General features: G+C 39.5%; 4 protein-coding genes across 4 annotated transcripts; 1 reads left to right on the top strand and 3 right to left on the bottom strand.

The window, feature by feature from the left end:
- Positions 1–293: 293 nt before the first annotated feature.
- Positions 294–15,503, bottom strand: prcp (prolylcarboxypeptidase (angiotensinase C)). The gene is made up of 9 exons (XM_083913413.1): positions 15,032–15,503; positions 10,625–10,765; positions 10,441–10,542; positions 9,825–10,006; positions 9,234–9,391; positions 5,893–6,065; positions 3,006–3,173; positions 2,700–2,887; positions 294–1,359 (listed from the first exon to the last, which is right to left on the bottom strand). The coding sequence occupies exons 1-9, from the start codon at positions 15,209–15,211 to the stop codon at positions 1,116–1,118; spliced, it is 1,536 nt and encodes a 511-aa protein (XP_083769539.1). The 5' UTR covers positions 15,212–15,503; the 3' UTR covers positions 294–1,115.
- Positions 15,504–17,732: 2,229 nt separating this feature from the next.
- rab30 (RAB30, member RAS oncogene family) lies at positions 17,733–21,784 on the bottom strand. The gene is made up of 5 exons (XM_083913286.1): positions 21,664–21,784; positions 20,224–20,322; positions 20,054–20,137; positions 19,774–19,957; positions 17,733–19,360 (listed from the first exon to the last, which is right to left on the bottom strand). The coding sequence occupies exons 2-5, from the start codon at positions 20,314–20,316 to the stop codon at positions 19,110–19,112; spliced, it is 612 nt and encodes a 203-aa protein (XP_083769412.1). The 5' UTR covers positions 20,317–20,322; positions 21,664–21,784; the 3' UTR covers positions 17,733–19,109.
- Positions 21,785–23,180: 1,396 nt separating this feature from the next.
- Positions 23,181–25,116, top strand: ndufc2 (NADH:ubiquinone oxidoreductase subunit C2). The gene is made up of 3 exons (XM_083914341.1): positions 23,181–23,398; positions 24,027–24,170; positions 24,928–25,116. The coding sequence occupies exons 1-3, from the start codon at positions 23,260–23,262 to the stop codon at positions 24,975–24,977; spliced, it is 333 nt and encodes a 110-aa protein (XP_083770467.1). The 5' UTR covers positions 23,181–23,259; the 3' UTR covers positions 24,978–25,116.
- A 331-nt stretch (positions 25,117–25,447) lies between these two features.
- thrsp (thyroid hormone responsive) lies at positions 25,448–25,867 on the bottom strand (the record flags this gene model as incomplete). Its single annotated transcript, XM_083913436.1, has 1 exon — positions 25,448–25,867. The coding sequence occupies one exon, from the start codon at positions 25,865–25,867 to the stop codon at positions 25,448–25,450; it is 420 nt and encodes a 139-aa protein (XP_083769562.1).
- Between the last annotated feature and the right edge of the window lie 14 nt (positions 25,868–25,881).

Genomic DNA, 25,881 nt, shown 5'->3' with positions numbered 1-25,881 from the left:
CCGTGCCAGGGGGAATCCCACAGGTCGGTCCACAGGGGTGAGGTCAGCAGGCGTAGCTGCAATAATCTCCCGCCACTGACTTTATTGGCCTCCTCCGATTGGGTTTTTATTAAATCTCAGGCACATGCAGCTGTTCCTCAGCCTCAGTCTCTCTAAAATGTGACAAAGACTCAGCTTGAAGGAGAAGCAATACATCCATACATGATCAAAAGACAATTAGAAAGATTATATGACAATATCATTATTAGCTTTTTAGTTTCACTTGAAGACGTGTTTCTTGGGACTGAGAGCATATTAAAAGTATAGAAGAATAGAATAGAAGACTTAAAAAGCAAGGAAGGCACTGTTCTTCAGTGAACAATATCAAATCATGTTTAATCATAGACTCTGTACAAAGGATATTTTAAAAAAGGAAGGAAAAAATGTATTTTTATTTGGTGTCAAACTTTTTTTCCTGAGACTTCTTTAGTTATGAAGCATATCCCATTATACACTTATTTTGAAAAAAATAATGGCTATTCAACAAGACTGACAACAACAAAAAACAAAACATACAAGGTGTCAATTTGTACAGATGAAACCAGAAGACAAAATTGAAATGAAAGATGTGAAGAACTGAACGTATCCCTGATTGTAACACTCACTGACAACATGAGAACACAGGCTCGGAGGATGAGAGGCCATAATGGGCTTTTGGCAAACTTTACATGGGAGAAAAAAACAAAATGAGGATGATCCAGTCTTTTCATGATGATAATGTGATTACATGAATCAACAAAGAAAAACAATGACATTACAGCACTGTTATCATACGCAGATCTCTTTTTTTTTTGTCATAACACAGTACCTCTCCAAGCCCTTGGAAATGCATAGTTTGGCATAAAGAAATGGATTGTGTCAGTCTGACACGCCAGCACTGAACGTGGCTACTTGATTAAGATTATAAAACATCCACACGTGATTAATGTCATTGTAATGTCGAGTGATGTTGGAATTTAAAATAAAAATAGCATCAATCAATGTTAAAAAAAATCCTCCCCAACATTGATTTAAAAGGACACAAACTTTGGCATTATGATGCAGAGAACACCCTGTGAAATACCATGTCACGCAATTTAAAGCAAGCTTTTAGCGACTAGGGGCTGGGATGCAGTTTGAGGTGTTTTTTTAGCCTGCCTGATCCACTCTCGAAAATACATCACCTCTAACTCCCGGGCTGCCTGGACTGAAGGCGGGTCACGGTCATTGCTGTAGCGGAGGTCCAAATGATGGGCTCCGTCAGGAATCATAATGGACACCAGAGATTCTGTTATGTTGGAGGTCACTCCACCAGCCGACCACGGGTCCAATCCTCCGTTACTGAAATACAGAGATGATTTAGACTAGATTAGTTTATTTAGAGCCACACAATAACATCATTCGTGACTTTTGAATTGTAGAATTGTTAGAACAAAGTATAGAGTAAAATTAATTCATTTTGTTTATCTACTGGGCTACGTCAAGGTAAGTAAGCAAGCAAGTTTAATTAAATAGAACATTTCAACACCAAAACTACATAAAATAAAATAAAAACACCATAAAATGTGCTACACAAAAGCTACTTATTAAGTTATTTAAATCAGTTTCTCCAAATGTGTGACAGATGTGGTGTGGAAGGCTCACTATCACACTTGATGTGGCACTGTACTACGTCATGTCTACAGTGGAATATTTAATTGGTTTTCCAGACAATATGATACAAACATTCAGCCAGACTGCAAACTGCTCTGACAGGAGAAGGGCCCTTCTCTGCCATCATCCCTTTTCTGAGATGGAACAGATTAGTTTTGAGCAAATGGAATTCACAAACCTATTTCCTGAAGGTGTGGAAGCCATAATTGACATTGCTTGATGAGACCTAACTGTATAACTCAGGAGCTTTCCTGCTATGTTGCAGCTTTATTCTTTTTGAGCTCTGCCTTAACCTGCATACAGAATGAATGTAGCAGTTCTCTAACCGTGTGTTTTCTTTTTGTTTCTTTTTAAGCTTCTAATTGTTTTACTCTTGACACTCCTTGTGGAAGAGGAATAATGCTGTTTTTCCCCAGTATTGCTGTCAACCAGCAGCTTTGGACTGTTCCTGAGAGTTTGAGATATGAATCCTGTTATTTTCTTTCTGTTTTCTCTTCTCTTCTGTTTCTTTCTGTTTTTTTGCAGTGATACTGGGAGATTTGTGTCGAATGTGTGCTTTTGTTTTAATGTTATGTCTTAATTTTAGTTTTAAAACTAACCAAACCACTAAGGTAAACACTGCTACAAAGGTGGGTCCTCTTTGGCTGTATGTCATAATCTATCACCCCGCCACAGTTAGTTACAAATGGGTCTTTTTGTCAGTGCTGTTTTTTTAATGATTGGCATGTTATTTTGTTTGAGTTGCTCTGAAAAAATGTTTTTAAATGTATGATTGCCAGACATTAAAAAGAGCTGCTAATTGGTTTTTAATCTAAAAAGACCCATCTGAGTGTTTGTGACTGAGCCACATCAGAGAAAGTGCTTTTTCATTTAAGGTTTACATGCTGTCTGTCTACCTCCTGTGTCTACTCTTTATTTGTCTACAATAAAAGTCAGTCAAAATCAGCACTTTGATGGCCGTCACTGCACTACACAGAAAATACAGAGAACCTTCTGCTTAAGTCTGGCCGTTTACGAGCCATGTTTACCTGAAGATGATGTTGCTGTGAGAAGCGATGTCCTTCGCCCCATAAACTGTGCCCGCCCAGTCAGCTCGTGGCCTGACACCAAACATGGCATTACACTCATCAGAAAAGGCCTGGAAGTTCCACTCTTCGGGTTCAAACATGTCTTGGACGCCATCTGTGCACATGGGCATCACCATCTCTGTGCAGGCCTGGGAGTGAGGGATTGAACACGTATTCATTGTGACAGGTAAAGCTGCCCACTGACATATCTGTGCTGCGATTTATTCAGCATGACAAGACTGAACCCTGCGCTCTGTGTTACCGCACCTGGTAAAACCAACCGAGGAAACCGAGGCTGCCGGTTGCTGTCTGAGATGTGTTGAGACAGGAGGAGCTTCCGGTGTAGTTGTAGTAGACCTTTGCCGCTTGGGAGACGCCGTGCAGCAGCTCGTAGTCAGACACAGTGAGATCCAACGCAAGATACTTGCACACCACCTTGAAAATATAACGCATGAACATGAAATCTCTAAAGAATTGACTAGAAGTTTGTGATTGTGTTACAGTATAGGTAAGATGATCAAGCTGTTCATGGATGAATGCATTTTCTTTTTAAACAGCATTAAAGAGAAGCACATAAATATCAAATTCTCTTACATGGGAGTTGTTTACAAGCCTGGAGATTGCTTTCTTGTGGCCCGTAAACTGTTTTTCCACATAAAAAGTGGTGGCGCCTGATTTGCATATGAAATTCCCTGGAATGAACTTGAATTTATAGCTCTAGTCTTGGCACGAGAGGAGAAAACGTCCATTTACTTAAAGCCAATGATCTAAACTTTGCTGAGTTTTGCTCTTCTCATTACTATCTTGTTTGATCACGGTTGATTTCTCACAATTGATAGCGTGGATGATAAATATTTGAGTTTCAGCTTTTGTTTCATTTCGTTGCATGTTGTTATGGTTGCGGCGGCAGGGTTGGCTGTGGCTGTTGTTCTGCACTCTTTGTGAGGCAGAGAAACTGGGCTTTGGAGGTTGGAGGGGAGCTGCACTAGTGTGGAGTCTGTTACTAAGGCTTTTGTCTGTGGGCTGGGGAGGAGTTGGTGGTCGATGGATGAGGAGGGCCACAGACATGTCCAACCAAAGATTTATACCGTGAAAAAAACACTGCAATTGCTCCAAAGCATCTTCTCCTTACTTTTCAGATAGGATTAGGCTTATACATTCATCTCTGCCAACAGATTTCCCTCCTCTAAGCCCTCAATACCCCGTTCTCACACTCACTCAGATAATCACATTAGCTTTGTCATTAAAAAAGCTCCTCTTTGCACCCACTGCCTAAACCGCTTAAACCACCCATAGGGGTCGCATACATTAAAGGCAAGGAGCCAAAAAAACTCAAAATGACCATTTAGTGTTTATTTCACTTTACGTGGCGCTCCTGGATCTATTCAGTGGCTAAATGACAAACAAATAAGAAGACAAAATGTAAAAATGTATCACACCAGGAAAACTTTTTTTTGAGTCTGCTGTATGAAGCGTCCAGAGGGATGTCGAAGCACCATACGTAGAGTTGAGGGTCAATAGCAGAGCTTGGTTTATGCACGTGACAGGCCAAGGTGACTGGTAGAATACACTGCATCCAAGTCAATCCGCCTCTGCAAGCAGCCGCTACACTGGCACAAGCTTTTATACGTGAAAACACAGGACGTTTCGTTGTGTGTAGAGTTTTAAAAAAAGTTTATATACAGTTTATTTTTATAAGTTTTATAGGTTATGCAATTATTTTTTTTACATCAAGTGTCTGGTGAAGTATTTGTTACAGTCCCATTCAAATGAGAGTGGTGTTTTACTGGCCTAATGTGCTGCTTTGGGCAAATGTCCTCTTTCTGTGGCGCAATGTGAGCATCCTAAGAGGAACACCTCAGAGATCTGACGGAGTGTGCAAATGAAAGGACCACTGGTACAACAGAAGAAAAGAACGGTGGCTTACTTGTAGCTGCTCATCTAAAGAATACTTAAAATCGAAAAGAAACAAGATCCTTATGAATATTAATGAAGTTAATTGACAGCTGTTGTAAACAAAAGCTTGGATGACCACAACAAACACTTGTAACACAATTGGCTAAATCACATATTCACTTCAAATAAGGACAGACAGATTGTCCAGCCAAATCAGGCGCTTAACCAAAGACAAACCAAATTTAAAGGTCCATTTTTGTGCTCATTTTCAGGTTGTATTTTGGGTTTCTAATGTCTACATGATTTAATGCTTAAAAAACACATGATTTTTCCCCCTCTCGAAAAAAAGCCCAGTCCAGGCTAGCATTTCTGGGTCTTCGGCATCTGCATTCTCTTTGTTTCTGCGCCACTGGGCTCTGTCTCTGTGGACTGAGCCTTTCGATACTTTATAGGGCGCACTCACACTGTCCTTCCGTACCGTGCCCAAACAGGTTTTACGGGTAAAAGCCTAGTTCATTTGACCAGTGTGAGTGCAACCGCACCGCACCTAGCTGTGGCCAACTTGCCGTCCACGGCCCGTTTGAGAGAGGTGGGCTTTTGTAGAGTGTGTTTGCACATGTACGAGCACGAGCGTGCGCACGTTTACGAGCACGAGCACGAGGCCTACGGCGGCTCTGACGTCATTCTATGTGCGCCTGTTCGGACATAGAAAAAAAAAAAAAAGACGGACCATGCACGGACATTTAACAACAACAACAATGGCGGCGAAAGGTTCACGTTGGTGTGATGCGGAGGTGGATTGTTTACTGCAGATTTGGGCGGATGAAAATATTCAAAAACAGTCAGACAAGACGAACAAAAACTCTGGAAAGATTTGTAAACAAAGCGACGCATCGCGATGACGTCAATCAATGCGTGTGACGTGTTACGGCGTGATGACGTATGGACAGCAAGAAGCATTCGCGAGGCCCAGGCAGTGTGAGTACAAACGGGCCTGGCCAGTCAGGGAGAGGGAGGGGGGGGGTCAAGTACCCTAAAGCCCAGGGCACGGTACGGGCGGACAGCTTAAGTGCGCCCTATATTACACATGGACCTGCTTTACCATTTTAAAAATAATACATGGAAGTAAAGACATTTGACAGTAAATCGAAGTTAAACTAGAACTTAAAATTGGTCGATGCTAGAAAGCAACCACTGTCGCACGTAATCTCAGAAATATTGATCTTAGATATAGCAATTTATGAGAGGATGTTTGTACCTGGATCGGCCAGCGAGGGAGTGGCTGCAGAAAATTTGCTTCATAAGGGTAATCCACCATGGCCAGGTTCACCCAAGTCTCCTGAAGCCAGTTCTTGAAGCTGACAGCATCATTCTGGTTTTTAAGAGGAGCACATAAACTGAATTCTTCTGATAGCCACTGAAGACCAGACACTTGTAAAAAGAGAGCAAAAAAAATAATTAAATGTCATTACATTAGTACACCTTTTTTCATGTGAACTGCATTTGTGACATTGCCATTTTAACCAAGATAAAACAAAGGTTATTTTGTTAGCATTTAACTACTACAACTGCTATGGGTCTTGTAGGTATGATACCTAAACGTCATGAAAGGCTTATAATAAGCATCATCTTATTGTGGTTAAAGTGGCTCAAACTTTAAGGTTGAATATGTAGAATCTTTATTAAAAGCTATATTTAAAAAAATAATAATAATACACCAACAGGGCATTTCGAGGGGTACAAAATGAAAGTATTGCTTTTCTTTAAAAAAATATTTTTAGTCTGAATTCACAATTTTCTTTTATTTACGGGTTTGATTTTCTGTCATGTTCTGTTTACATTGTACCAGTCAATAGCGTTGGGCATTGTAGGGTTGCCAGGGTTGTCTGTTGTTGGGTGCAGCTACTGTAGGCTGGCAGTGGGTGAAATGGAGTTTCCAAATCCTGCAGCTGCTTATTTGTCCCAGCAGCTGAGTGACCGGAGATGGGCAAAAACTAGAGTCAATATAGGCCAAGCATTCACTCCATGGACTGAGATAAAGGAGAGAAACGGCATTAAAACGCACGCTCACATGGCTACGTTTCATGTTTACTTAGCTGTAACGGTAACTGTCAGTCAAACTTTTTTGCCATACTTGTTTTCATGGTGCGATTTACCGTAAGGGATGAGTTCAAACAGGCTTACAAAGACTCAGGTTTTGGTCAGGTTTTGGTCTGAGTAACATGGCAACCGGAGTGGTGGAATTATTTTTTGTTCTTGTGACTATGATCTTGAGACACTAGACAGCAGTGTTCTGCTCATTCTACATATCCAACCTTTAAGGAGCAAATACTCATTTAATTTAGTATCATGTTGCATATTTTCAGAAAAGCGTGGTGATGGAAATCCTCATGAAGGATATAAACAAAAGTTAAATCAAATAGTGAATTTCTACCCTTTTTTAAGTCTCTGATTGGTTCTTCAAATATCACATCTTCTTTCTCATATATTTTTCAACTTATTCATTCCCCAAGTTTTGGGACAGGTGCCATCAGCAAACACAGACACAAGACAACCCCCATCCATCTATTTAAAACTTCTGGGTCACTGTGATTGGCTAAAACAATACCCAGTCAACCAATCACCCAGATGCTTTACCTGTTACATTTTGGCTGCAAATGACAAATAGCAGACTATTGGTATTCATCAAAACTGTTGTGAAATCTCAATGCAGCTTCTGTGTGCCCTGGTTTCACTAAATGCTATTGGTATTTTCTGTACACAAATAATAAAAAAATATAGCATTGGAATAATTTCTATTAATGGTTTTGACATTCTATTTGAGATAAAATCAAACTGTAGTTTGAAAATATTTGATGTGGATGAAAGCTATCACTAATGGCTATAGTACTTGTTAATCATTCACTAATGCTTTTTAGAACAGTTATAACCCATTAATAAGACAGCTTTTAGTTTGCCAGGTTGTGGACAATCATCTTGACACCTTCTTTGTCTTTTTAGTAATCTGTTAAATTTGTGGGATATTAGTGGGATTTCCAGGATATTTTTGATTATAAAGCAGGTCGAGTTGCTGTATAAATACAGTGAAAGTATAAAAATGGTCAATCCACAGGGAAATGCACACAGCCTGTATTCAGAAACTGTGTCTTTAAACGAGCCATCAGAACTTCTGTACTGTTGTGATATCACAACTATACTAGGAAGTAGAAAGTACTGCTAGAGTGCCGTTACAGTCTTTCCCCCATCTACAATCGTGGTGCAGAGTTGCCAAGAGTACACATGCCTGGAGACCCAGAAACACTGACTAATGAGAGAAGACTGGGCTTTTACTGGAGGTGTTCTTAAAGAGGCCCTATTATACTAGTTTTCAGGGTCATATTTGTATTTTTGGGTCAACTACAATAGGTGTACATGCCTTGATATTTAAAAAACATTATATTTCTCATATTGTACATTGCTGCAGCACCCATGCAGCATGTCTGTGTGGCTCACACGGCTGAATCGCGTGTCATCACACCATTTACATTGATTATCAATGTAGAGTTGTTGCTCAATTCGCAATATTCACGTTTGGTGTGAACGCCCCATTACGATATACGGAATCTGTTATCTCGGCAGCTTAAAACACTGTCTATATATGGAACCTAACCACGTTAGCTGCGAAACATGCTAACGTTAGTTTTATACTTTGAGCCTGTGTGTAGCAACATGACCAATAGGGAAGTTAAAATTCTTCTACGTAGACAAATTCCAGAAATTCTGAGAAATCGCTAATAGCGACCGACACCCTAGCGTTCAGAGCTGAATACAGCAGGGCTAAATGCAAGTACTTCATTATTTGACACTTGTTTTTAAACATGACTATAAAACATTATAACTACATTTATAGGTCAGAAAAGCATAATAGGTCCTCTTTAAATAGGCAGGAATGTCTTAATGAATTTAAGAGCTAACTGAAGAGAAAACAGGTGTAATGCTGGAGGAGGATTTTCTAGAACCTGGAAACTTGAAAGTTGTACTTATTAATAGTGTATAGCTGTAACTATAAAGCATTAGTAAATGAGTCAATAACAATTAATCAAGCCATTAATTACAGATTGTAACACTTTCATAAGGGGCACCCTATGAGGAAGTGATATCAACATTTTATTGGTGTGCTATTACCATTAATGGTGTGATAGGAATAAAAAGTGTCAATCAGTTCAATAAATCATATTCCTACAGTCTAGGATTGTGAAAATCCTAGACTGTAGGGTACACTTTCTGATTCAGATCTGAGCAGAATACTAAAGAACTGAGATAGTCTGAGTTATGCAGGTTGTAAATTTTATGGATCCGCACATTACAATCTGTCTTCTGTGGAGAGGCTCCAAACTTTATACCCAATAGTACATGTTTTAGTAACACCTGTCTGGTTTCAGGCTTTAGTAAGCAGTTTTCAAATTCACAAATGTAGACGATATGCACTAAAAACCCAGAAGCCTTCCTCATGTATAAGATTAAAAATGATTCCTTATTATTCCGAATGATTTAAATAAGTCATATTTCCTACAATATGGCAGATATAATAAATCAACCCAAGTTGCTTGTACGACTTACCAGTGGAAGAGACATTGTTTATAGCCTTCCATGACTTTCTGATGTTTGCATCACAGTTGTACCCACTCCTGGCAAAGTCCTGTGTGACAATTTTGTAGAAGTCTCCACATGGCACCATACCAGGGAACTGCCATATTGGTGCGGAGGCTGCAAGAGCTCTGAAATACAATGAAAACAAGCAACACAATTACCTTATGGCGTTTATAATTGCCTATTTTAAATTCTTTAATAATTCTAAGATATTGAGATTTCCTGATTTTTTCTGTTTTGTATCATATTCAATTGAATATTTTTGGGTTTTATACTGACAAAACAAGACATTTAAAGACTGGACTTTAAGAAATTGGGATGGACATTTTTTCTTACTTCCTGACATTTTATAGACCAAAAGATGCATCAATTATCAATAATGAAGTAATTGTTAGCTACAGTTCTACTAATGTCTTGTACTGCTGCCGTGCCTTTTCTAGGACACAGGACTGAAAACTTTCCTTAAACTTTTGCTACTGTTTTGAGCTGCAAACATGCACTGTTGCCTACTACACCCTAGGGAATAATCCAACCTGAAAGCCAGACCTAGAAATATCTTACCCAACAACTATATTGGGGTATTTCATCCTGAACCAGGCAGCAAGCATCCCTCCATAGGAACCTCCTACAGCGATGACAGGGCTCTGCTGAGTTCCTGGTAAAGTGCTCTTCAGGTTCTGAATCAGTACTGCAAAATCTGCCAGGGCCTGCTCTGAGGTCAAGTAGTTCAGGTGTTTGCTGTCCTGCAAGCAAATGACAAGTATTGCTGTGAAATTATGAAAGAACTGTCTGAAAAAAATAAAATATCTTATTGTCATCATGCCGCTGGGCAAGACAACAATACAACAAATTTGTCATGGCACTCCCCAATATTAAAAAAGCATGATAGAAGGAAGTCAAAATAACAGTATTCAATGTGCCAATAAACAATCCGCAACAACAGAATCAAAGTAAAATGTAACACATTTATATACATACAATTATTTACTGGCACTGATAGTGAAATTTAGCCAGCAAATACAAGGAATTCAGAATGAGCATAGGCACACACACTCACAAACACACAGGCATGGTTAGTACTGTACATTTCTTACTGGCTGGGAACTCAAAGAAGGGGGAAAAACATGTAATCAAACATATTTATGTACTCCAGGCTTAACACTGCATCTTCACTCACACTGTAAGAGTCTTGTCCAAAGGGCAGAGACTCTCCATAGTAACGATGTTCTGCAAAAACCAGCATGGCAGCCAACTCCTCCGCAATTTCCCACATGAAGCCCTACAAGGAGAACAATGAAAGGTATGGATTAGACCAGGGATTATGTGCAGTGTAAATACAAGGTAACAGATGGGATATTTACAGTATTGTTGCAGAACCAGGTGATGTCGCCTTCATTGCCAGTGTAGAACAAAATAGGTCCTCCGGGCTGCTGCCAGTGTTTGACAGACACAAGGTATCTCTGTTTGAAGGTGCTGTCTTCTAGGAAACCAAAATGATCGATCTGTAACGAATAAAATCATGAAACCAAATAAAATAAGTTGATGATTGTTTAATGTACCCAATATATGCAAACTGATCACAAACATCATAACGGCTGTCAGCACGGATGAAATATTAGACTCAAAACAATCACAGAGACAAAAAATGACCACAGAGACACAAAATGACCACAGAGAGACAAAAAATACCACTAAGGGGCTAAATAGAGAAGCAAAACTACAACAACAAACAAAGCTTTACAAAGTCGGCGTCTGCTCCTACGTGGCGACGATGGTGGGGCCTTCTACATGTCTGGACCCATTGGCTCATAATCCGCCAATGGTTCTCCGTGTAGCTGAACTGTGCAATGTACGTAAAGGTGCAACACGTACACACACAAAAAATGGAATTTAAAAGAATCTTAGCCATTAGTCACGGAAAACCAATCATTTAGTGATGTTAAAACCTACACAAAGGATAGACAGGGTCCAAAAAACCCGCTCTGAGCTGAATGGCATCAGCGGATACCTGGCCCTGTGCCAGCGGTGGCATTGTAAAATGACAGTCCTGAGGTCAGATTCTAGGGTAATTAGCCCCAATTTGTATTAAAATATGTTGGAGCCAGTTTAAGGGATGCCACATTAGTTCCACTTTAGATGAGCTCTGAGATATCCTTTCATCCAATCTCAGGGATCTGAGATATCTTCCCCTTTCAAATATATTCCCTGAATTCTTTATGAAACAAAAGCAGAAAGAAACCAACAACTTCACAGAGGAGACGGCCCCATGAGGCTGCCGAGTTGTCCAACCCTTGAAACAGCACCAACACTTAATACAAAATGTTTTTGTTTTGTGTCCCCCCCTCCCTCCTCACTCACTTCCCTCCTCAGTGGATACAAAGGAGGCAGCAATTTTATGAGCCAGTGACACCAAAAAGATCCCGGGGCCTCAATGTGTTCATTCAAGCCTCGACTCCTTAGCGCTTGGCAGTGCTTTTAAGTGTGAGGGGACCAAGAGATCGTTTCAAGGAAAAATTCAGCAGCAAAATAAGCTTCAGTGGTATTGGTCATCCAAAGTGTAATGATGGAACAAAGCATTTCATGTGCTGTATGTGCTGTGTGCAATACAAAGTGAAATGCCAAAACTTAAATGGTTGAATATATAAAGTGCTTCACCAAAAGGATCCCTGGTGAGTACTGTATCACTTGCACCCACTCAGTATGCACATCACAAAACCTATGAGATTGGTTTCATAACAGATCCACACCCTGATGAGTAGTGCCACCATGTGGTTACTGAAGGCAGCACTAGAGCAATTTGTTCCAATTAAAATGCAATTCACATACAGTACACCTACTGGACCAGAACTTAAACTATTCGACAAGAAAAGAGAGTGCATCTGTTGTGTCTCAGTCCAGCAAATGAGAACATGAAGGAAACAACCACAGCACAAGCTCCAGCAAACTACAACAGTTCATTTGGAGGATGCTAAAAGGACACTTCCATTCATTGTCTGAAGGCAAAATAGAGTCAAGAGGATTTCCTCTTCTAGATCACTGGGTGCTCTGCTCACAGCAGCTTGCCCCACAGAGAGTGTAGAAAAAGGCTGCATGATTAATGATTCTTTTGTAAAGATAGCAGACTTGAGACTGGTACCGAAAAAGTGGATTACAGGGATTTTATTTGTTGTTCTTGTCGAGACGGAGCAAACAATTTCTGGTTGATTGGCCAAAGAAAGCACATGAGACAAGACAATGGGTGTGAGTAGAGAGGAAATGGTCTTTATCTTCTTGTCAGAGTGGCTGATTAGGCAGGATGTTGTGGGTTGGACCAGGTGTGGAGCATTGTTCCCTAATCCAAATAGCGTGTAAATATTATGAGTGCAACTAACGGTTATTTTCATTTACAATTTATTATTTTCTGATTCATAGATGAAATGTTTGGTCAATAACCTCTATGAAATGATTCTGCTGTCTGCTTTCTGTTTGTAGTTTGAGTAGTATTGACCAATCATGTTTGAGCTTTGGTTGCATGCAGGTAAACAGTCGGTGTGGAGAGCCTGTGAAAGTCTATCGTGTGTGACGATTTGGCTTTTTGTGTAATCTGCATTCATATGCAGATATATGTTTATAAAGATGCTGTCTCTCAGCTCAAACTCCATAAACCCCTTCTCAAGTTGCTAATTGGACCATAAACAATGGCCGCCTCTCAGAGGAGGAAGTCTTGGCCTGGATATCCGCTGGCTACACCGGAAAGCCCAAAATATTAGCGATTGCCCCCAGAGGTTTATCTGTTGTCAGACAGGTAGCTGATGGGTTCTGAGATAGATAAAACATCAGACATGTGGGAAAATGCTCATCACACACACAAAGATATTGGAGTACATGGAACTAGACATCTTCTGATAGCATTTTGTCCTTCCCCATACCAATACCTCAACTTGCATATTGGTTGATACTGAGTACTGATCCCATACCAGTGTGTTAAAAAAAAACAAAAAACTAAAAATGTTTATATTATATTTATATATATTAACAGCTGTATACTACTAACCCTGTATGGGTGTTACATGATTGCTCTTATTGTTGTATGGCCTGGCTTTGGTTAAACCCTTTGTAAAACATAAACAAATCATATTATAAAGGCATACAGGCAAAAATAAGCTTTGGGCTTCAGCCTACTCCTTTTTTGGTTGGTGATTCTGTGGATTATATTGTGTGAAATGGATCAGTGTAAACGTGTATGATAATGTTTTTGTCGGTTGCGTGTTCACACAAATTGTTCTGCTTTGTCCCTTAAAGTGTAAAACCGAAATAAATGTATACATTTGATCAATACCTTTGAAGTTTCTTTTATTATCTAGTTTGACAGTCAGTCAGTCATAACAGGAAAAGAACATAAATCAACTACTTTAAAAGGTCGACTTTTTTTCCTGGGATAAATTACCTGGTATCAGATTGGTGTTTACTTGCAAAGTCGGCAATACCAGCATTTTGCAAGTCTAGCTATCTGGAACCATCGAACGGACTTAAACGATTAATCAATGATCAAAATAACTACAATGATAAGTCAAATCATTGCAGATCTAAAATACTAATACTACTTTACTTTGATATTATACATTTATAATAATCCATGTATTTTCTGAAATGTGTAATAATCATCTCACTTTGATTTATACACAGCATCAGCGATTGTTTCTACTGAAGTTCTTATGGACTGGGTGGTCTACAAACATGGATCCTTGAAAGTGCTTGCAAAGCTGTCCAACGCCCAAGTTAGCAGAGAAACATTCAACAGTTTAAAGTTTATATAGGCAGATACCATGACTATGAGGTTGTCTTAGGTAGTTTACTGTTCAAAACATGCCTGATTTCAGGAATAGGAGGGTAAAGAAGACACAAGCCCAGTCTTTACAAAAGCCCTACTCTCCCAAACGGTCCGTGGCCGGCAAGCGTGCCGCAGCTAGGCTCGTTTGCACTCACACCGGTCAAACGAACTAGACTTTACCCGTAAAACCTGTTTGGGCATGGTACGGATGTAGAGTGGGAGTGCGCCCTAAGACACGAGCTCAGTCTTGTGACAGTATGAGTCATGTTTACAAGTCACTAAACGGGATGCTGTGTCACATAAGACGCACACACTCAACACGCAATCTGATTCTTCGCCAATAACAGTAAAAGGAAAATGTAAAGGCTGAATGAAGATCTCTCAAACTCCCCTGAGGTAAAGTGTTTCACATTCACTGGGCACAGGAGACCTTTTTAGGCAGGGAGCCAGCAGGGATGGTTACAGTTCTGCTGGCAGGAACAGAGCCAATTGTGATGGTTTTCCCTACACTACAGGAAGCCAGAGGGAAACACCTATTGTCTGCAGACACAACACATGAACAACTTCTATACAATTAAGTGCATTATCATTTCAGAAAGAGCAAGTGATTCTGGTACAGTAAACAATGAGCCCAAAATCTACAGTAGTAGTAAATTAAAGAGGTGAGCAAACTTATGAGCCAGTAATAATCACATAATGCAATCCTTTATGCTTTTGTGTTTTTAAAAGTCTTTATAATAAAACCAATCTGATCATACTGTATCATTTTACTTTAAGGACAAATATGGAGATACTTTTATTTATTGGAGTTACACACCACTAAATCCAGCCTACAAACAAAAAGTGAAAAGAAACAAGTAAAAGAGGAAGGAACTAGTGTAAAACACAAATGCAAAACAGTTTCCATAGACATCTTGTGAGTTTAAAAACAAAATGCGGAGACACATTTCAAACTCACCTTCTGGTCAAAATAAAAGGTGTCATAGCTGATGGGGTTCTCGGTGGAGGAAGATGACCCACCGAATCTGGTGAAAAGTTGGGGTTTAAGGGCGATCACGTGTAAACAGCCGAGACACAGCGTTAGGACGCAGGTAGCCGCAGCTCCGTCCAAGATCTGCGTCCTGACCCCAGCCTTCATTGTTGCTACTGTCAAACAAGGCTCACACACTGATCTGCAGCACACAGTAACGAGCTCTCATGATCTCTGTGCTTGCACTGGGCAGAAGAGACCTGTCCCGTCAGAGAAAGGAAGTGAGACTTGCCTGTCAGCAAATCAGAGAGGTGTTGTGAGACAGCGTTTGACCTAAATTTAGCAGCAGAGCAGAGTCAGCCCGCTGCCGCACAGGAAGCATCGGGTTCAACGTCTTCCCAACATTTGGACAACTTTAACTTCACTGTAGCCTGCTAGCACCCGACAGCAGATGGTTCCTAGTGTGACTACACACGCAAAGGGTGATGGGAGTCTGAGGTCGCGTGTGCACGTTTTGTTTTGGCTCGAAACCGCTACGCTCTTTCACAGCAAAAGTCTACCGGAAGCGTATTATTTATGCCTCGATTTAACACGTCCATTAGGCCATGTTACGTTTGTTATCTCGAGCGTTAACCTGTGGCATTAACCTCCCTTTGTGTTGCAACTTCGTATATTATACTTCTTCCTAACTGGGAGATTTTATTTTGAAAGACTATGCCGGAAATATTAAATCAAGTAAGCGATTAGTCTGTTTCTTTACCAGTTTATTTACTATTTCTCGTGTTAAACAATTTAATCAAACAATTACGTGTGAATACCTTAATTATATTAACATTATATTTTTATAATTTAAAGTAATATAAAAAAATATATTAATATAATGTTTTATAATTTAAAGTAATGTAAAAAAATATATTAATATTATAGTTTTATAATTTAAAGTGTTATTGCAGCACAAAGTCATCCTGTGATCTTTTTCGGCACTTACATACATCAAATAAGCCATCAAGACACTTTTTTCATGTAACGACTATTAACAGAGTTGCTAACAACGTGGCTAACACTGATTAGCTTGGGGCAGTACAGTGAGGGCATTCAAACTACTTTTTTAACCACTAATACTGCTCAAAATAACACCAAACCTCTGCAGTAGTATGATAAGAGTCCCTATACATAAAACAAAGCAACAATAACACAGTCAGCAAACACAGAGTTTATAAAAAGAGTGTTTTGAAAGAATAACCAACTGGCCCCAGTACCAGTTCCTCTCGTAGGAAAGTCCATTCAAATCAATTACCAAATGCAATCCGAAAGGAAGGAGCCCATTGATGCTTAGTTTTATCTGCAGGGATACTTATCATGCACATGCACTACTGCAGAGGTCAAACTAGAGCACTTGCTCTAAAATCTCCACGGATGGGTTTATGGGTGAAAGAACGGTGGGTCTGAAAGCGATGCTCAGGGGTTGCCTCGTGCCTCAGTATCAGACACCGAGGGTCATGACAACGCAGTGGGCATCATGGCTTCTCATCTGACCAGGAGCTGAACTTCACATTGATGCTTCGCCGGCCCTCAGGGTGGCATAGGCCCCCAGGAAGTATGCTGGACTTTGAAGCCAATTTGGCATAGTGGCCAAACAGTGGAATTGCAACCTCTTTGTAGGGCAAGTGATACAAAAAATACTTTTTCCCATCTGTAAATCTATGGATATATTATTTTGAGTGTCACAACCCCTGCAAAATGTTAATATCAGAATTTGATTAATTTGGTCCAATAACATTTCAAATGTCTAATTTAATCCCCATTTAGTTTGAGTGCTAAACTAGAAGTGGCTGGCCCGGCCGGTGGAGGTAGTTCCCTTAATACATTCTTGGGGCAGTAGGGTCTCCACGTGCGTCCTTCCTGGTATCCCCTCAACCCATGCCTTGCGAGTGCACAATGAGCAAATTCCGATTTGAATCCGATCTAAGGTTTTTGTCTGGGAGCTCCAAAAGCTCCAAAAGCTGCCGGCAAGCGGGGAAAAAATCAGAGCTAAAGTTGGGTAGTGGGCATTTATCAATAGCGTGCACTGCCCTCTAGTGGTCACCTTGAAAAACAGCATTCTCATATTTGTCAAGGTAGCATCAATGCAGCCATAATGCATGACTTCTGGGGAATTTACTTTGTTAGAACATTATATGATGCAGGGTGTTATACTGTTTTATAACAAAGTATACTTTATAAATACATATAGGCCCCCTGTTAATAACATATACAGGTCTTATTAAAAACCTTTAAAGTATATTAATAATCAGTAACTTTATTATTCCTACTAAAGGCTGCACTAGATTCTAATTCTGAGACAGTAGTTCCTATATGTCACCACTAGATAGCAGTAAAACGCAACATTTTAAATACACAGGTTAAGTTAACAATAGGCCTTTTTGTTCTAATTTAATCTGCATAATGTATTTTTTTAAGCATTAGCTGTTCTCCTGGAGTCGTACGTCCATGCAGCATACTCATACTTCCGGCGACCCACACCAAAATATGACTTTCACAGATGTGTTGTTACGTTTGGTCACAGCAGGAGGGTAATATGTATGATCATGGCATTGATTGACCATAAGTAATAGGCTAATATATAATAATAACATGACACATATGCAATATTTAGTTTAATTATTTAATGTTATACAGAGTATTTTTAAGGGAGTATTTTGTAGACATAAAGGAAAAGAAGCACAACATCCCAATAGTGTTTTCCTTTAGGGTTAACAAGGAATTAACAATAAGTCACTGCTGTTAAATCTAAGGTAAAAGGCAAAACAAAATGCTCGCCAGTTGTACAAAGGGGTTACTGAAAATAAAAAGTATAAAAGAAAAGTGCCAAGGTGTACTACAAGTCTGTACAACAAAAGACAAAATGTTACGATAAAAATAATAAGTGTGCAGTATATGGCATTGTGCAATACAGTACATTACAGTTATGGCAAATATATGAAAGATAAAGTTAGACACTACAAATTATCGCAAAACATGCTGGTCAATTGAGAAATTTCACAATAAAAGCTTATGAAGTACAACAAGTCATATACGAAACTACATGAACATACCCCTTCAAATAAATAAGAAGTGATACGATTTCATGGCTAGGCAGCAACAACAAAGGCAGAAATATTCACGTCTATGGATAAAAGCTGACAGTCAAATAAAAACATCAATTGATTAAACTGTTTATAATTTCTACTGATGACTGACAACATCTGAGACCTTTCCCACTGCTTCATACTATATCAACCAACTACTTGCAAGCACTGCAGGTATGCTAAAATAATAATAACAATGGCATCACAGAATACTGTTTCAATGTAGTATTTATACGCGTTTTAATGTATGTTACCTGACACAAAAACATATTTTAGCAGCAAGTAAAAACCTTCTAATTGGAACAAATATTTCACAGTTTGTAATGACGGGTGCAAATAACTACTCAGAAAAGAGATTATGAAAGTTAATAAAACTATGCAATTCTCAGAGCAGGAGAAATGAGTGGGGAATAAATGATTGTGCAACAGATTTTAGGGTGAATGTGAAACTTTTTTTGCAACTCGATCAGACTTTGTAATCTCAAAAAAAACGTACTGTATGTAAACATAGTGTTACCATTTACTGATAACCTCCAATGATCATGACACTTGCTGTCAGCTGTGTGGAATCTGTAACAAAATACCTGGCAGAACTTTTTATACTGCTTTTAATGAAAATGGATCCTAAAGGCCAAACAGAAAAATTCTGCCATTTCACCATGAAAAGGAAATGGAGCCCACTTCAGATTCCTGGGTGCATCAGGCGGACATACTTTACATCCTGTTACATCCCATGCTCGCAGCATCTAAAACACTGGAAGGCCATACTAAAGTTGACTCACTCCCTTGTACAGCTTAAAAAAGGCATGGGACTAGAAATGACGGGACTAAGAAGTGGCTTCATGCCATCTTAGAGGGACGGAGGCATTGGGGCTTGGCCATCTGCCCTCTACAGTCAATGGCTACTGAGTTACAATGGCCAGAAGTCTGAGCTCGCTCTAATTGAGGTTGCAGCAGGTCAAGTAACTGATGGTTTTACCCTCGCCGGGCATTGGGGCAGTGTCATTGTTATCCAGCTTGTTCTGTTTGGCCTCTTGAATGAGTTTGCAGGCCAGATCGAGAAAAAGTTTCTCAACGTTGTCAGACTCTTTGGCTGAGGTCTCCAGATACAGCATGCTCTGGGCCTCAGCGAAGTCTTCAGCCCTCTGCCTGAGAACCTCTCTCTTCTCTGCCAGATCGATTTTATTACCTGTAAGACATATTAATGTGTAACAAGTAAGAATGTGGCTGCCTGCATCGCAACACAGACTGTTTTTCTAAACAGTGGTGGGTGTCGATGAGACAGATGGAAATGGAGGTGTACGTGTGTGCATGCGTGGGATGGATGTTAGCAAAGACAGGGTATGGCCTTTTTTATTCTACACAAGAATGATTTCTTTCATGAGACGTGTTATCACAAGATAAAATGTACGTTATCAAAACTGCCTTTGACTTTTACAAATCTATTTAGAAGCTGCCTGTGACTCACATTTAAGTGGGCTCTCAAAACCAGGGTAGTTCCAGTAAAATATAGTGCACACTATTCAGTTTTCTCATAATGAACAAGAGCATGATGATAAAAGATTTCCAACAGTTATTAAAGTACAAAGTAAGGTTTCTTACCGACTAATATAGTCACCACCTGGCTGTTGGCATACTGCTCAATCTCCCTCAGCCACTCTGGAAGGCACCTGAAGGAGTCCTCACAGGTAATGTCATACGTAAGAATGAGGGCGTTGGCACTGCGGTAATAACTCTGAGTAATGGAGCGAAATCTCTCCTGTCCAGCTGTGTCCCATATCTGCAGCTGGAAAACATAACATTTGAAATGAACATCTTTCCATCCAAACTAGTACAGAGCATAAAGGCATCTGATTTGTATTTGAAAAAGATCTTTGTGTACCTTGACCTTCTCTCCTTTGATTTCCACTGTTTTAATCATGAAATCTACTCCAATAGTAGCCCCTTGTCCAGGTGGGAAAAGGCCCTAAAACATGAACAGAAAATAGTCTGATGCTCTTATGCCAAAGTAATTGAATAACTCTAAACTCATGAGCTCAGACTTATACAAACCTGAGTAAAGCGCCGGACAAGACATGTCTTCCCAACTCCAGCATTTCCTATCAGAACTATTTTGAACAGGTAGTCATAATCTTCCATGCTCATGCTAAACTGTGAGAAACAAGGGAATAAAAGAAATAGGTGATAAGCAAAGGCATTCACATCAAATCAATGCATTTGACCAAAGCGATTACATTTTTCTCCTGCAGATGTTGGTGTTACTGTTGGTTCACCTTCACTAACACAAAACGGAGGAACTGGGAGTTAAATATGCATAAATACACTGATAGCATTGGAAACTAGAGTCAGACTGATCGGTTGAGTATTATTAACTGATATTGGTATTTATTGATATCTGTGTATATATTTCTTCAGATATGCGCCAATATGATATGAAATCCTATTTTCACAGAACATATAATGCAGAAAACAAGCTGTGGGGAGATTTAGAGATGTTGACATACATTTTTTATTTGTATTCCTTCTTTATTTAAATGTAGGAAACAGGTACATTTAAATTAGTTAACTTAAATGGCCAACTAGTTACGCAAAGCAACGTACTGTTCATCAAGTCTTGATATCATTAATAAAATGACTAAAAATATTACCTATATCTGGTAGTCATATAACTCATATAACACATATTTTAATGACTTGTATTTCGTCCTTGATGCCCCATCATTAAGGCTTGAACACTGAGCAGACTTTGAACTTTTACACACAGAAAATGTAACTACTCTAGATTCCTACTGTTTTTGCAGCACTTTGAGGGGCGAGGTGAGGGGATGGAGGGGGTTAATGGGACCACGGAGGCTCAAAACACTGTCTGAGTGAATAAGCTGAAATATTAAGCACAGATGTGTGCAGCTAATGGATCTCTGATTCTTCTGTCAGTGTCCAAACACAACACACCAACCATGTAAACAGGGTTGGTAACATACAGGGTTCGGATTCTCTGCAGTACCGTTACATCTGCTTTGACACCAGCTGAGAGGCGGGCCTGTACGTGCGTGAAAACAAATATCTCCTTGTAGAAAAAAAAACCCCAACAACAAACAGTTTAAGAGATCAAACTGTTGATTGCAAGACGACGCAAACCACTGCATGCATACCTGGATACTATGAACCATATTAGAGGGTTTAAAACAACCGAGATCTCTTGCATACAAATTGTTCCCTGTGTCGCATTTCCTTCTTCGCCCCTTGTGGGCTTGTTCTGTGATGCAAAGCAACAATGTAGCATTCTGCACTCACACCATCTGAGTTAACGTCACATTTCTAACCAATAATGCTTCATTTTCAGTCTGAGTTGAGAGCCGTTAGGGCGAAGCTAGCAACAATAGCAGCTAGCAGCTACCGTGTGACTGAGCCATTTTGACACTATCTGCAGATGCGAGAGAGAAAAGCCTCTCTCAGCCCTGAGAGCCGAGTCTGGAAAAAGTTTTCACTTACCAAAAACACGGGGATATCCCCGGACGTATAACTACTAAGTATGCATAGGTCACCTCATCAAATAGGCAAAGCCACCGCTGGGCAGGGCATAATTCCTCTGACTGTGTATCCTCAGCAGCTCGGCAGCAGCAGCAGCCTGTCTGAAGAAGAGGAGGAGGAGGAGGAGGAGGGGGGGGGGGGGGGGGGGGCTGCACTCAATGATGTCATCAGCTCACATGCAAAGTAACTCAGTACATCTACTCCAGTACTGTACTTCACTGCTGTTCTGAGCAGCGGCAACGCAAGTATTTCTACTTTCTAAATGTTTGTTATTATTATTATTTCATTACATTAAAAATAATACACAGTTTGTATTGTAAGGTTTCAATCTGTCGGCCGTACAGCCAGGGTTACAGGGTGCTCAGCTTATAACTTGTTATAGAACTCATTATATATATAATCATTATTATATAATCATAATGATCTAAATTATATATCACTTATATAAGATAGCTAGACATACACCACAGAGTAAACACTAACATTGTGGGAATTTAAGCAAGAGTTTTTGAAGTTGAGTACTTTTTTACCGTACTCAACGGGGAAATTCTTGGGTCTATGTTTATCATAAATAAGTCATAGAGTGTGGTCTTTACCTAGTTTGTAAAGTGTCCTGAGATAACTTTTGTTATGATTTGGCACTATAAATAAAATTGAATTGAATTGAATTTTCTCATGATGTTCAGATGGATAGATAGATAGATAGATAGATAGATAGATAGATAGATAGATAGATAGATAGATAGATAGATAGATAGATAGATAGATAGATAAATAGATAGATAGATAGATAGATAGATAGATAGATAGATGGATGGATGGATGGATGGATGGAAGGATGGATGGATGGATGGATGGGTGGATGGATAGATAGATAGATATATAGATATATAGATAGAAAGATAGATAGAAAGATAGATAGATAGATAGATAGATAGATAGATAGATAGATAGATAGATAGATAGATAGATAGATAGATAGATAGATATTGTCGTTGTTTTTTTAGGACAACGAAACACGTAGCAACTTTAAATGATTTGCAATATAAATATCCCATATTAAGAAGCAAAATATAAAATAGTAAAACGTAAAAAAAAGGCTATTGTAATGTTACTATGTTAGAACCATGACATAAGCAAATAGATACCAGTGCTGATCTATAAGATACTGCGATGATTTACGTGACTGGACCATAGACGCTATCTTCTTTATTAACCGGTTGAAACGTCCTCTTAGTGTGGTCCAGTTGCTTTCGGCGATCCTCGTCCAATGTAAATATCCCACACATATGTAATGTGTATTTTATTTGATAACAAAATCCAATCGTTATAACGTCAATGTAAAGTTATCACCTTAAATGCTAAATGGGAAGTTTTATCTTCTGACGTTGGTTGCTAGGAAACAGAATAGGCGGAACTGAAGCGGTTCTCATTTGTTGTGCCCGAGCGTTTCATTCTGTTGCACACCATGCCCTTGACTTCCTACGAGAGGTGATAGCCGTTAAGCGAACGCAGACAGCCGGCAGGTCATCTACGTTTCTGCATCGAATTCTCGCCATGGGGTTCGGACCGGACGAGTCAAAGGGTCTCCCTCCCCCGGGAGTCGTCAACAGGACGTCGGTGTGGCTGGCAGGTATCGGCTGGTTCTCTGCGATGCTCCACAATGGCATTAACAACAGGCCGCCTCTAAGATCAGGTTAGCATGTTTGTTAGCCGTCTTTCACACTTCACAGTTGTCTACGGAAGCGCACTTTCCTCTCACGCGTATGCGACAGTTAATGCAAATGCATTAAACCCCTGGTTCGACATGGTACACTGAGCAAAGAGTCAACATGTTGTGTAATTGCAGAGCAGTTGTGACATATTTGTGAGCCGAAAGTGAGTTGTGTTGTTAGCCAGCGTTCCCCTCTGTCTGTCTTAAATAAAATAAAAATAAACAGGCTAAATAATATAATGTTAGCATACATCGTATCAGCTTTACAATAACATTTACAGGGCCTTTTCATGGTGCTTTTTTCTTAGATTAAAACGGCATCTATCTGGTATAGTCTACATGCAGTATTATATTTTGAATTTGACTTTATTCTAGTACCAGGTAGCATTAGTGGAAAAATGAACCTACTTATGTACTACTGTCTACTGAAACTATGAAATACTGAAACCAGTCTCCCCTTATTTTGAAAAGTATAAGGTGCAAGCCTTTGGCTCCATGTAAGCACAATATTAGCTTTTCATGTGTGCTTTCAATGCAAACTTTTTTATAGTATTGTCATTTTGTGTGCTAAAAACACAATAATCATTTTTCTCATTTTCCTTTTTTTTAGGTGTTCACCGACAAGTCCTCCTGACAACTATTGGTTGGTTTATAGGCTACCACGCAACAAAATATGAAAATTACGTTTATGCAAAACTGGATCGAGAAATGAATGAGTATGTCAGACTCCATCCAGTGGAATTTGCAGCGAAGGGTAAGTGGATTTTCAGTGTTTTTTGCTCCAACAGAAGACACAAGTATCCAATGATACAGTTCTAATTACATTTGATGCACATTTTTTAACACTTGATAATTGTTTAAGACTGAAAAGGACACTGATTAGCCCCACTTCATTCACCTATCTGTGATTCTAAGCAAATTCTGTTGTACTTCTTTGATTGTTTGTTTTTTGATGAACATTTGTGGCATGATAGTTGGCTGGTGGATTTTTAAATCAACACAGGCCAGGTAACAGTAGTTTAAAGAGGGTACTGCAGCGCTGGTATTATCTGTTTATTCAATAATGGACCATACAGCGCTCTACGTATATGAATGTATTCTAGTATTCAGCATATTTTCATTACTTTGTTTCTGAATGTTCTATTATTCCATTGCACATTACCCTATGTGCCTGATATATTTTTCATATATTTAATCATTAGTAACAACAATAATATGCTGACAACCGACTAGAATCTTATGTGCCGTACTTTCTGTTGTGTTTGAAGTACAACACAACATTTGTAAGTTTTCATATAGGCCTAGATTTTTAAAACGTGGTGACCCATGAATGTATGTATGTATGTGTGTAATCAAATGGTTTTATTCATTTCTGTAAATTTTAATTTTTCTAATATATGTTGTCTGTATAATATTTGTTTGTATATCTGGAGTTTTGTAAGAGAAATTCCCCCTGGGATTATTAAAGTATTTCTGATTCAGATTTTTCTCTGTTTCTTTTATCTCACCAGAAAAAAAGACCTTTGCAGAGATTGTCGAGCCTTTCCATCCTGTGCGCTAAGTGTTGCGGGTGTTGAGATGGAAGCGGGAGGGAGAAAGAAAACACTTGCAGACTACCATCTGTCTTGAGTGGTCTTTTTGTGAAATCTATCGTTTATTGTGTGACATATGGTTCTGTAAATAAAAAAAACAACCCTGAATTCAACATTTTCTGACAGAATTATTTTCTTAGGAGTTTGTGTTTGGACATAAATCAAGCCGAGAACACTGCTCTGTTGTTCAGGATCATTTTATCAATCTACATTTTGCCATACCTTCAAACCATAGGTTCCACATTTATTACAGTTAGCAAATGAAGAAAGAAATCATCAGTATTGGCAATGCATGTTTTGTTTTATATCCATAAAGTTGTAAGCATGGTGTCACTGAATGACAACTGTTCAGACATTTGAGATGTTCAGGTGACTTTGTTACATATACAGCACACAAAAACAGACATTTTGCCTGGTGTCCACATATCTTACATGTTTTCTAATATGCCACTCCAATGATGTCCATATATTTCTCAGTGAGGCTCTGAGTCTTCTTGGTGAGGTCACTCATCACAGAAAACAGTCCTCTCAGGTGGAAGCTGAAGACAGCTTCAGGATCTGTGTCCAAGAGAGGCTCGAGGGCCTTGTTGAGTGCTGTGTTCTTCCTAACGCCCGGGTCGTCCTGAAGAACCAGGCTGCTCTCTACTGTGTTTCTTATGGCCTTGAACATCAGGTAGTTGCTATAAAGGTCACCGCAGGACTCCTCTGCTGCTTCACAGTCCCACACCTCATCAGAGGGCACATCTCGCAGCAGGCTTGGCAGGAGAATGGTCTGCTCCATGTCTGTAACAGCTGAGCTGTATCGTCTCAGAGCCAAGAGCAGGCTGTTTCTGTTGAATTTGGCTTCGGCAGACTGCATGGTTCCAGTTGGAT

Source organism: Echiichthys vipera (assembly GCF_963691815.1).
Source record: "Echiichthys vipera genome assembly, chromosome: 5".
NCBI lineage: Eukaryota > Metazoa > Chordata > Actinopteri > Perciformes > Trachinidae > Echiichthys > Echiichthys vipera.
Note: the sequence above shows the minus strand (reverse complement) of the source record. Positions and strands in the feature narration are given on the sequence as shown.

What these genes read in the sequence shown, in the direction of transcription:
- prcp (XM_083913413.1), bottom strand. Translation starts at nt 15,211, where the DNA reads ATGAAGGCTGGGGTCAGGACGCAGATCTTGGACGGAGCTGCGGCTACC. An exon ending in CCTGGTTCTGCAACAATACT is followed by an intron (nt 10,543 to 10,624) that starts GTAAATATCCCA and finishes TTCTCCTTGTAG; the next exon opens with GGCTTCATGTGGGAAATTGC. An exon ending in TCCCTCGCTGGCCGATCCAG is followed by an intron (nt 3,174 to 5,892) that starts GTACAAACATCC and finishes TATATTTTCAAG; the next exon opens with GTGGTGTGCAAGTATCTTGC.
- ndufc2 (XM_083914341.1), top strand. Translation starts at nt 23,260, where the DNA reads ATGGGGTTCGGACCGGACGAGTCAAAGGGTCTCCCTCCCCCGGGAGTC. An exon ending in CAGGCCGCCTCTAAGATCAG is followed by an intron (nt 23,399 to 24,026) that starts GTTAGCATGTTT and finishes CCTTTTTTTTAG; the next exon opens with GTGTTCACCGACAAGTCCTC. An exon ending in AGTGGAATTTGCAGCGAAGG is followed by an intron (nt 24,171 to 24,927) that starts GTAAGTGGATTT and finishes TTATCTCACCAG; the next exon opens with AAAAAAAGACCTTTGCAGAG.
- rab30 (XM_083913286.1), bottom strand. Translation starts at nt 20,316, where the DNA reads ATGAGCATGGAAGATTATGACTACCTGTTCAAAATAGTTCTGATAGGA. An exon ending in TCAAAGGAGAGAAGGTCAAG is followed by an intron (nt 19,958 to 20,053) that starts GTACACAAAGAT and finishes TATGTTTTCCAG; the next exon opens with CTGCAGATATGGGACACAGC. An exon ending in GGTGGTGACTATATTAGTCG is followed by an intron (nt 19,361 to 19,773) that starts GTAAGAAACCTT and finishes TATGTCTTACAG; the next exon opens with GTAATAAAATCGATCTGGCA.